The 11,939-nt window shown below is 45.8% G+C and overlaps 1 protein-coding gene across 1 annotated transcript; it reads left to right on the forward strand.

Moving 5' to 3' along the window:
- The first annotated feature begins 5,840 nt into the window (after positions 1-5,840).
- Positions 5,841-10,512, forward strand: LOC144135070 (chitinase-3-like protein 1). The gene is made up of 4 exons (XM_077667859.1): positions 5,841-6,041; positions 6,706-6,834; positions 8,756-8,973; positions 10,482-10,512. Exons 1-4 carry the CDS (start codon positions 5,841-5,843, stop codon positions 10,510-10,512), a joined length of 579 nt encoding a protein of 192 aa, XP_077523985.1.
- The last annotated feature ends 1,427 nt before the right edge of the window (positions 10,513-11,939 follow it).

Raw genomic sequence — 11,939 nt, forward strand, 5'->3', positions numbered from 1 at the left:
GAGCGGCAATACTGTTAGAGGCGCGACAGGCGACATCAGGTTCGATATAAAGGCAAGCTTTAACTGCGCATCGTCTAATGTTATCGACATGCTTCCATGCTCCTCTTGTCCGAAACAATATATCGGGTAAACCGGGCAATCAATGAGTGCCAGAATAAATGTCATCGAGCTGACAGCAAGGAGCCTACAGAAGGCAAAGGCTGAACAATTTATTCATCATCATCATCAGCCTGAATACACCCACTGCAGGGCAAAGGCATCTCCCACGTCTCTCCAATTAACCCTGCCCTTTCCCAGCTTCAAGTCAAGTCAAGTCAAGTCAGTTTTATTTACATCATTATGATGTGGGCAGGCTCAGGCAAAAAGCGAACGATTTTCGCTTGAGGGAGCCCGAGCCCCCATACATGGCGTACAGCAAGGGCAAAACTTTTTTTTTTTTTAAAGTACAAAATCCACACACGCTACCTAACAGAATATAATACAGGAATTTCAGAACAATCGATATAAACTCTTGGTACATGTTCATTAATACGCAATACATTGGTGTTAACATAGATGCAAAAGTCATTCGTGTCACACTTTTCACACAAAGGGAATACAGTAGCTTACAAAAAATGATTTCTTAGACTTTGTGTACTAGATGTTTCAAGAGAAAAACGTTCAAAGATGAATTTGTTTAGTAACCTTGGAACTGCATGACGCATCATCTGTCGACCATGTTCTGTACGGCAAAAGGGAATGGTCCAACGTTCGTGTTTTCGAAACGAGTATGGCGTTGAGTTTGTTTCGAGGGATGACAATGCTGTCAAGAAATTGTCACCGTGAGAAATGGATTTTTTATATCTTATGGCTAAGAAAAATTCGTATAGCTTATGAGCGGGTATGATTTTGAATCTCTTAGACAGTTCTTCGGTATGTGCGAGGTAGTCAACATTTGCTATATAACGTACTGCTTTCTTTTGCAGCATGTATATCTTGTGCAGGTTAGTTTGAGTAGTAGAGCCCCAGACAAGGAAACAGTAGTTAACATACGACATGAATAATGTGTTGTATATTATTAATTTAATCGATACGGGTAGATAGGAGCGAAATTTCGCGAGAATTCCGACGCACTTTGATAAATTGGTTAAAGAGAAGCTAATGTGAGGGTCCCAGCTCATGTTCTTGTTAAAGAAAATTCCTAGTGTTTTTACTGTGTCAACCACCTCTATAATAGAGTTGTCTATTTTTAGCCTAAGATCTGATGTAACGGCACTCTGCCGGTAATGGAAAAGTACCGCTTTTGTTTTTTTACTATTTATTATCAAGGAATTTGCTGCGCTCCACGATTTCAACTTTTCTAACACACTGTTTGTGTTTGAAATGAGCAATGGAATATTATGGCCACTAAATAAGAGACTGGTATCGTCTGCATACAGAACATATTTTGGAAGGTTACTGATATTTGTTATGTCGTTTATGTATACAATAAACAGTAGCGGTCCTAAAATGCTTCCTTGTGGAACTCCAGTGGTTATAGGTTGAAGAGTTGAAACATGCTGATCTATTGTTACACATTGATATCGATGCTGTAGGTAGGACTTTAGTAGACAAGCTGCAGTGCCACGGATTCCATATTTTTCTAGCTTGTTGAGTAGTATTTGATGGTTTAGACGATCAAAAGCCTTCGAGAAATCCACAAAAACACCTATGCACATCTCCCTATTTTCAAGTGCCTCCAGGATTATCTCTTTTTGCATTAGTAAGGCTGTTTCAGTAGACCTGTTTGGGCGGAAACCATGCTGTGACGGATTAATGAGGTTAAGTTTATTGCAAAAGTTCATGAGTCTTTTATGAATTACTCTTTCTAGGCCCTTAGAAAAAATCGGCAGAATAGAAATCGGTCGATAGTTGGACATATCGTTTTTATCGCCACTCTTGAAAAGTACAATCACTCTGGAGATCTGCATTAATTTGGGAAAGCAACCTGTTGATAACGCCAGATTATATATATAAGTCATTAGGGGGGCAATTACGTTCAGCACATATTTAACTGGAATAATTTGTATGCCATCAATATCACGTGATTTGCTATTTTGCAACGAGTTGTATATATTACATACCTCGCATTCATCTGTCGGATCAAAATAAATGCTGCGGCTATTCCTAGGAATTGTGCTGCTCAGAGATTGAGGGTTTTGAGAACTGCTGACAACATCTTTAAAAAATTTGTTAAATTCTTCGGCAAGTTCTCTACCATGTATGCGGCGGCCCTGAAAAATGAGATCTTTGATAACTGGCGACGATGGTGTTCTGTTTAGCAACTTGTTTAGTTTTTTCCATACGTCTGCACTATCTTTACAGGATTCCTGTTGGAACTGATGCTGCAAGAAACGCCTCTTTTCATTTCTCAGGAAGGAATTCAGCTTATTTCTATATTGCTTAAATATTTTAAATCTAAAAGTGACCTCGTTTTGACAAACTTTTTATATAATCTAGCCTTCTTTTTTATTCGTCTTAAACATTCACGGCTAATCCAGGGCTTTCGGTTGTTATGATGTGGCTTTAAAATAATTTCTCTAAAATGTTCACAGTAAATTCGCTTAAAAATGCATATGAATGTTTCATACGCCTCATCTGCAGTGTCACAGTGGAATACAACATCCCAGTTTTCATTCACAAGACTCGAGTAGAAAGATTCCAAGGTTACAGGGGTGATGTTCTGGACAATTACTGTCGTCGAAGTTTGCGCATGCGTTCTTTTATCTTCACATTCAACAAAAAGGTATATGGGAAAGTGGTCGCTCATGTCGTTACATACAACTCCTGATATTACTTTTTTTGCATCAATGTTAGTGATAAAAAGGTCTATCAAAGTTTCTGTGTACATTGTAACACGTGTTGCAGTTTTAGTAAAGATAGCATGACCATTTGCTTCTACTGTCAAAAGAAAGGTCTCCTGCGCAGGGCAAGATTTTAGCACATCAACGTTGAAATCACCCGCAAGTAATAATTCCAAATCATTTACATTCACGTAGTTGAATAGCAATTCAATGTGGGAAATGAAATTATTGAAATGACCGTTTGGTGGTCGGTAGATCACGCAGTAAATGTAGTTTCTCGATTTCAAGCATAGGCATTCAAAATCTTCAGTCAACAGAGACAGTTCAGGAATTATTTCACATTCTAGATTATTTTTGCTAAGGATTTCAATCCCCCCACCTTGTTTATTAGGTCTGTTTAGGAAGAAACTATTATATCCATCACGCCTGTAAATCACTGTATCCGTTGAATACCACGTTTCTGTCAACATTATTACGTCGAAGTCAAAAACAAATTCATTTAGAAGGATAGTAAGCTCATCTTTATGCCTTGCTGATCTAATGTTCAGATGAAAGGAACTCAAGCCAATTTTTCTCGATGTATTAAACGTGGTGTTTATGTCGAATGGAGACTCTGCCATTTTACAGGCGAGATGCCAAATGTAAACAAGTGAAGACGCTTAAACCATTTTTTCCACGTCCTGAGCATTGCGAAGGTACAGAATCGATGACGACTCTTCCTTCCTAGCAAGAACCCTACCATTGCTTGTCCAGACAAATTTCCACCCGTTTGCTTTCTTTTGTTCAATAGCCATGCCAAGTACTCGCTTTAGCGCTGGACAAAGATGCTCGTTGATGAAAAGGGGCGAGCTCGGTGAAAAACCCAGGTCCTTAGTTGACAAGCGCATTTTACGTGCTTTTTGGAGCACTGCGTCTCGCTTGGGACGGCTTTTGAACTGCACAACGATATTCGGTACAGTGTGGGGGTTTTTTGTAGGAACGCGATGACAAATTTCAATGTCGCCTTTCGCAATAGGCTCCTTTAAAACCTCCCCTATTTTATCAAGAGCATCAGGAAGGTTTTCATCTTCAGAGAAAGGTATCCCTTTAATCTCAAGGTTCCGATTCCTTGAATACTGCTCCGAGAAAGTCACTCGATCCTCGAGCTGTAAAACTTGCGTTTTGAGCGCTTCGCAGTCTTTTAATAGCTTTTCATTAGCCGCTTGGAGCTCTTTGTTTACTTTTGTGAGCTCATCACGTTCTTTCTTGCTGTCCTCGAATTCTTTGTTGAAAAATTCGAGACTTGCTTTTACTTCCCTTAGCTCTTTTCTTAGATCCCGTTCAAGTTTTGCTTGAAATTCGCGCATTTCCTTCCTAAGTTCAGTACATTCACCCATCTCAAATGCAACAAAACAGTGCACACAAGCAACGGCGTTGGCAGCAGTTTGGGCAGAAAGGACAGAAATGGAATTTCACTGTATGCAAAACGTCCTAACCTGCAATGATAGCGGACAAGATTTAGATGGTCTTGTCGGGCTGCTCTTGCTGCTACCAAGTGATTCCTCGGTGGAAACGCGACCCTTTTTGTAGCAGGCGCTTCCCTGGTGGACGTGACGTCACCGGCGTATTGTTGTCGTCACGCTGGCTGCCTTCCTTGCCGACGCTTGCTTCCAACACCGATGAAATACTGGCCACGCTCTTGATGCTGCAATGATAGCGGACAAGATTTAGATGGTCTTGTCGGGCTGCCCTTGCTGCTGCCAAGGGCACTTTGCCTGACACAAGGACACTTTGCCTGCAAAATTCTTAAACTCATCCCCCCATCTAACCTTCTGCCGCCCCCTGCTACGCTTACTTTCTCTTCGAATCCACACCGTCATCCTTAAGGACCGGCGGTTATCTTGCCTGAACCGCGCCGTAAGAGAAGCGATAAAAGAGGGACTGCCAGAAAAAAAGAAGGGAGAGGTGCCGTAGTGGAGGGCTCCGGAATAATTACGACCACCTGGGATTTTTAACGGGAAAGGAGGGGCTGACAGAGGAAAGGAAGGAAAAGGTTGGTAGTGAAGGGCTCCGGAATATTTTCGACAACCTGGAATCTAACGCGCACTGACATCGCGTTTGCCCCGCCGTGATGGCTCAGGGGTTAGGGCGCTTGACTACTGATCCGGAGTTCCCAGGTCCGATCTCGACCGCGGCGGCCGCGTTTCGATGGAGGCAAGACGCAAGGCGCCCGTGTGCTGTGTGATTTCGGTGCACGAAAAGAAAGAGCACGCGTCGGTCGACTGGTTCCAACTGGGCCACTAGCACTGCTACAATAGTGCGGTCGAGCGGCTGGCAAGAAATCGAAGCAGCCACTGTGCAATACAGTTTAAGCGTCAGAAGCATCTCTGGGAGTCCAATGTGCGCTTACCATACTGCAGAGCCATAATCACCACAGGCGAAAAACAGGATACGTTTCAACTGTTTTTTGTTCGCCTTACATACCTTCCAAGCGACACGAACAGATTAGTCGAGGAACAAATTTTGTTTCAGCTGTGGATGCCTGATTTCCGGTTTCACACGGATTATTAATGCGTTACTGCAAACGGAAAGGGCGAGCGATGTCCGTCATATAGTAAGTGGCAGGTGGCCCATCCGCCACATCGCTTAGCCCAGAAATTCTGTGCAAGCGCAGGTTTAAAGGATTGCACCTACGCACTTTCCGCCCTGGTGGTTTAGTGGATAGAGTGCCCGGCTAATGAGCCGGATTTCCCGGGTTCGAACCAGACCGCGGTGGCCACGTTTCGATGGAGGCGGGACGCAAAGGTGCCCGTGTGCTGTGCGATTTCGGTGCACGTCAAAGATACTCAGGTGGTCGTAATTATTCTGGAGACCTCTACTACGGCACCTCTTTCTTCCTTTGTTCTTTCACTCCGACTTTTATTCCTTCCCTTACGGCGCGGTTCCGGGGTCCACCGAGATATGCGAGACAATCACTGTGCCATTTCTTTTACTGAAAGACCAATTTTCAATTTTACCCACGCACTGATCCAACGTAGCATGCATGACGCGCAGGTGGAGGCGAGCGAGGCGTTCCTCGGCGAGCTACGCTCCCGGAAGCGCGTAGCCCTGGAGTTGTCGCTGTTCGGCTACGCCTACAGGCTACGCAACACTGGGAGCTACGAGCTGCGAGCCAGCGTCCGTGGACCCGCGCCCCCGAGACCGTTCATCGACGAGCGCGGGCTTCTCGTCTATTTCGAGGTGCTTATGTCGCGTCTTTTCTACGCAGCCACCGATCCTGGTCGTCGCCTTGGCCACTGATCGCTTCTTCGCACGTTTCACAATACCACCGCAAATGGCACTTATCATCGATAGATATACAACTGAACCTCGTTTTAACGAAGTGGTTCTTCATAGCCCATATTGACCGCGCTCCCAAGGAGAATCGCCAGTGCTTAGTTGTATTCAATTTTTCGCTATAAACCGTTTCGTCATAACAAGGTTCGACTGTCACTTTCTAAAATGGCCGTAGAGGATCTGTGTCCAGGAGGGTTTCGTTTCGTCCGGTCTATAATTCGGCTAAGATGCGTGCGCAACGGTAGTTTTCCTTGCACTGTCAATTCTAGGGCTGATATAGCCTGCCTTATGGCAAAGTCACTTCTCTTCACTAGGTAGAGAGCATAGGAGAGGTGAATATGTTAAAGCGTTGTCGTTGTTAACGCCGCCATGCTTGCTTAGCCATATTATCCGTGCGGTTGGAATTACCGTAGTTAGCGTGCTTACCGTACGGCGCGGTGCTACACTGTATTACCAGATGCAACCATAATAAACGTGCTACAGTTACACACACTCACGGCGCTTTTGCACAATGTCTATGCACACAAGATGCCGACTGACCACGTGCATGCGGTGCACGCGTGCGCAGATCTGCCTCGAATTCAGCTCCGATTTGTCGGTGCCACTGTACAACAAGGAAGCCGACTGCAAGATCGCCATCAACCGGGACAAAGGACAGTGGATTGGCTACGACAACAATGCCACCATTCTCAACAACGTCTGTGCGCGTATCCTAGCTCGCAATGTTTCTGATTTGCGAAGCGTCGCACTCAATCTACTGCTTGCCTGTAAAACATATCCGTGAAGCACGCCTTGAAAATCAGGGCGGCGCATGCATCAGCACATTCCGGAGCGGTGGCTTGCACTCACGTCACAGGTAGTGGCCGCCGTGCTTGAGAGCACGTGTACAGCGAAAACCTACACAATTCTTCCCTTATCGTCACCTGCATTCTGTAACCTATACCCCGTGCTCTTTACCCCTGTCTTGTTATTGTAGCATCTGAAGTTCCGCAACGCAGAATTACGGCCATAAAGCTTTCGCGGACGTATGCTGGAGCAGCTGTTCAGGAGTGGAATTACCCTCACGCACTATTGCGATATGCTTAAGCTGGGTATAGACAAAGTTAGGTTGTCACGTCGTCTCTCACATGACCAATGCATTGCTGACACGTTGATGCCACATCACATAACTGAAAGCGCGAGTCACTGTGCTGCGTTCACGGCCTGAAGGTACGTTTCTGAGTTATACGAGCTTTAAAGTCCCAAACTCTATACTATCAGCCATCAAAAGAAGGAAGCTGAGGTGGAAACACAAATAAAACCAACATATTACCTCCTGGAGAGTAAATACAAGCGAGGTTGATTAAGATTTCAGCAAAAAGTTTTCGCACCTTCGAAATTAATAACAGGAGCCAGCATTGAGCTTCCCCTGGCTAGCAGCTTCTTACAGTGCTGTTTGTGGCTCAGTTGTCTTGTTTGCGTCTCATTTCTTGCTACGAGGGACACTGCAGTGGAAGGCTCCATAAATTCAGGCACCCTGGGGTTCTTTAACGCGGCCCCCAGTCGCACAGCAGACGGTTTACAGCGAGAGCTGTCGGTAAAAAGACCACCAAAAAATGGCGTCGTGCGCCGTCCACACCGTTAACCACTGCGGAAGAAAGAGAGGCACACCACCTTCCGCGCTCGAGGCGGCTGGCGAGACGCGCTTTGAAAGTTTGCGGGAGAGGAGAAACGGCGCGTCAAGAACAAGCACTTCAGAAGATAGAAGCGAGAAAGAGAGCGCTGTCGCCACTGCACGGGAGTAAAGCAGACAGGAGACATTTACAATCATTACAGTGACCGCAGTGGTGTGCTGTTCGTAGCGGAAGAACCGGTGTTAATGTGGAATGAGGTAAACGCACGGTACGATCGACAGCGCATTCAAAGCAGCTGTGGGGGTGTAAAAACACTTCATGACAAATGAAGGTCATGCACACGTTAAGTTGTACTAGTTACACACACCATTTAAAGAATTGCCGTTTACGCTGAGCTGCGAAAAATTAGACACCTAATCGTTATAAGCTGTGACAATGCGGGAACATAAGAACCTCACTGTGAGGTGCCATGCATGACTTTGCACCTGCCAGCCGTGGCATATGACAAGGTTCTTCCAACAGCGGTCATCTTGCTGACTTTCTCACCTCTCCCCAGGAAGAGGAGAGGGTGATGCTCATTTCTGCACTGCCGTCTGCCAACAGTGGCATGCCGCAGCTGTCTCTTCTATGTTCTTGGCAGGTGGCTCTAGCATATGCTAAGCTGCCAGTTTTTACCTTGCTGGTCGCAAGGTGTGACACCATTGGCGAGTGCGGGGACATGGGACTCTTATGCTATCCATAAAAACGCTAAACGCAGCGGTAGCTAAACTTTGCACATGGCCAGTAAAACCACGTGGAAGCACCACATGCGCGAAACGGGCTAACAGCTGCCACAGAGTTTAGCGTTTCTCACCTTCATTTAAATGCGGTCGACACAGCTGGATTCAAAATCGCAACCTTGGGCTCAGCAGCCGAGGCCAAAGTGAGTGAGCCGTCGGACGGGTACGCCTTCCGGGTTTGTGTTTACGCCTGCAAGGCAGTTAATGGTCGACAAATACCGCGCAGGTGCTGTTCGCCAAGCGAATGCGTATGGGCAGTATCGCCGTGGTGACCGTTGACATGGACGACTACAACGGCAACTGCGGCCAGCGCAATGTGCTGCTGGGACAGCTGCACAACGCGCTCAACGAACTGGACCGGCCCATCAAGAGGCTATCGGCGAACCTCAGCCCGTCTGAGTCAGCGTCGTCGTCAACGACCGCACCCGCCGCGGTGGCCCAGTGGTTAGGGCGCTCGACTACTGATCCGGAGTTCCCGGGTTCGAACCCGACCGCGGCGGCTGCGTTTTTATGGAGGAAAAACGCTAAGGCGCCCGTGTGCTGTGCGATGTCAGTGCACGTTAAAGATCCCCAGGTGGTCGAAATTATTCCGGAGCCCTCCACTACGGCACCTAATTCTTCCTTTCTTCTTTCACTCCCTCTCTTATCCCTCCCCTTACGGCGCGGTTCAGGTGTCCAACGATATATGAGACAGATACTGCGCCATTTCCTTTCCCCAAAAAACCAATTATTATTATTATTATCAACGACCGCCGCGTCCCAGAGGACTGCTGCTACGCCGAGCACCCAGATGATTCCGGTTAGGCCCACAGGGCACATGACAATCGCTGGGTTCAGCGACCGCGAGAAGCGTTCACACTGCAAAGGGATTCATTCAACTGCATAAGGCCTCGCTTACATCGTGGGCCAAGATTGAATAAATACCATGTGGATGTAAAATATAAGTTTTACATTGAAGGCAAGATGCATGTCGGTCTTTGTAGTATGCTGGCGTGTTTGAATGTATCCAGAGACGATTCATACAGCAAAAGCTGTCTGAGCAGATGAACAAAGAGATTTTACACCCGTGCACATTGTAATAACGAGTACTTTTCTTCACTGACGGCAGACGAGAAGGGTCTGCTAGCAGATGGGGGAAGGCTACTGGCCACTGCCTTTTTATGCGCCCAAAATAGACAGTCGGTTGTGAGGCAGATGTATTGGTGTACTCCAGACTGTTTTGACCATATGGGGTTTTGCAGTGTGCACGGAAATATAAGAATACAGGTGCTTTTAACGCGATAGCTTTTGGGAGTTCATGTGGCATTCGACGTAGGCATCGGCCACAGTAAGCGAAAAATCCCCAGAGAAGCAACTTAGAAGGTGGGTGGGCCAGCTAAGTCATGTCACCTTGTGGCGGCATCACAACATGCCCACAGGACTGTGCACAAACTGCCCACCGTGGCAATTATATTAATTATTGGTCGAGAGAGGCTGCTGAGAAGAGAAACCTGGATCGCACATGTCCCACCAGTGGCAGCATCGGCCTTCACAGGTTAGTGGCGCATTGCGTAACCGCTGCAGTACTGCGCCAGGAGTGGTATGAGTACTCCCAGGGTTCTATGAATGCTAAGTACAGGATGCCCAGTTTTGTATATATGGGGCATTGATCCATTAGCTTGCGCATTATACCTTTATGGTGAGGCTTGAGTGCCCCCCGGTTTTTGAATATATTTTTGCCTCATTTGAAATATGGTTATTGCAGCTGGGATATAACTCTCAAACATTGCCGCAGTGGTCAGATACTACAGCAACCAAAACCTATGATCATACATGAGAACCTTCAACAGTATTTATTATACTTGCAACAGAAGTTGCCATCGATACTCTGATGGCAGTATCATGTGCAGGTTGGTTTGCATCCGCCATGTTACAGCATGTTGCATCGCTTAGCATTTATGTGCACCACGCAGGAATGAACAGGAGCGCTATATGCACTGTTAACATGCGCAATGCCCAAAGTAGACAATGGACCAAGCACCATGTTCATGTTCCGAAATGAGATACCGTAAACAAGTCATTTTTCTCAAGGTTAATATTTCACACATTCAGGCAAACTCACGATACCGGAATATTTCGAGAGTGCTAAATTTTGGAAAGGATAAGTGAGAAGCTCCTTAGTGCTCCTTTTTACCACATTATTCACGGCAGCAATTTTTTGCAATGTGCTGTTTATGTGATTCTGGACAAAACGAGAAAATTAGGCATTCACAGAAATTAAAGGTGCCCAATATAAGAATCTGAACTCGTCTTTTTATCACGGGAACTCTATCTACACATCCCGGGCATTATTAGAAACTTAGATCGGATTAAGCGTCCCGGCTCCCCCCTTTTTTTGAACTGAACGCGCTAGGTAGGCGGAGTTAACCAACGCGTCGAGTGCCTTTGAGTGAGTACAGTGGCAGCTCACTTTCGCTTTTATTTAGTTTTTATGTTTTTGTGAATAAACAGTTTAAGTCACAGACAATATACCCGAAAATTAGGCCCGCGGAAATAAAGATACACGTGGACTCTGATTTACGTATCACTCCACCAATGCCAGAGAGACAAGCCGCCGCGGACTGGACGCGTTAGTTGACTCCTCCTCCCTACCGCGCTGAGTTCAAAAAAGGCGCGAGCCGGTACGTTACTTCTGATTTAATTAGGGTAATTGGAAGCACAGGACAATAAATAGAAGTTTCTAAGAATGCCCAGAACGTGTAGATAGAGTTCCCGTGGTAAAAAGCTGAGTTCAGATTCCTCTTCAGTGCAACTTTAAATCGTTTTACAACATAACAGAGGCGAATGGGGCAACTTGTCCCTAACGGTGCTAAGTAATCTCTGATCTTTATGATGATACTCATGGATAAAGCTTGAGTGTGCCCACCCACTCTCTCAGCACAGACAAGAGCCAGAACTTTTGCAAAATATTTTTATTCCCAATGCATGGCGAATGGCTGAACAGGCTTAAGCAATGACAGGGGACAAACCATCCTCCACACCACCGTTATCTTTGGTCAGCGCAGATTCATAAAGGTCTCTTAGAGGAACAGCCAGACACTTAACCGAACAAACCAACACCACTATATGAAATAAGGGGCAAATACTTTACACAACAAACGTACGTAGAAGACTGTTTCATGACTAACAAAAATATTGGTGTGCTCATAAAGTGCATAAAATATCACAAACACAACACAAAATGTTTGTATGGAGCCCATTTAGCTCATGTTCATTTCAGTGGCATGCAGCATAAGAGCAAAGCTGTCACCACTCGTGTATGTGGCATTCGTAGTTGCATGTACGCCATAAGGTACACCATCAATAAAAGCTTCATCGCTCACTCTTTCAAAACTCCTTGCAAGGCTGGAAACCTTCCTCACAACCAATAC

Source organism: Amblyomma americanum, chromosome 1, assembly GCF_052857255.1.
Source record: "Amblyomma americanum isolate KBUSLIRL-KWMA chromosome 1, ASM5285725v1, whole genome shotgun sequence".
NCBI lineage: Eukaryota > Metazoa > Arthropoda > Arachnida > Ixodida > Ixodidae > Amblyomma > Amblyomma americanum.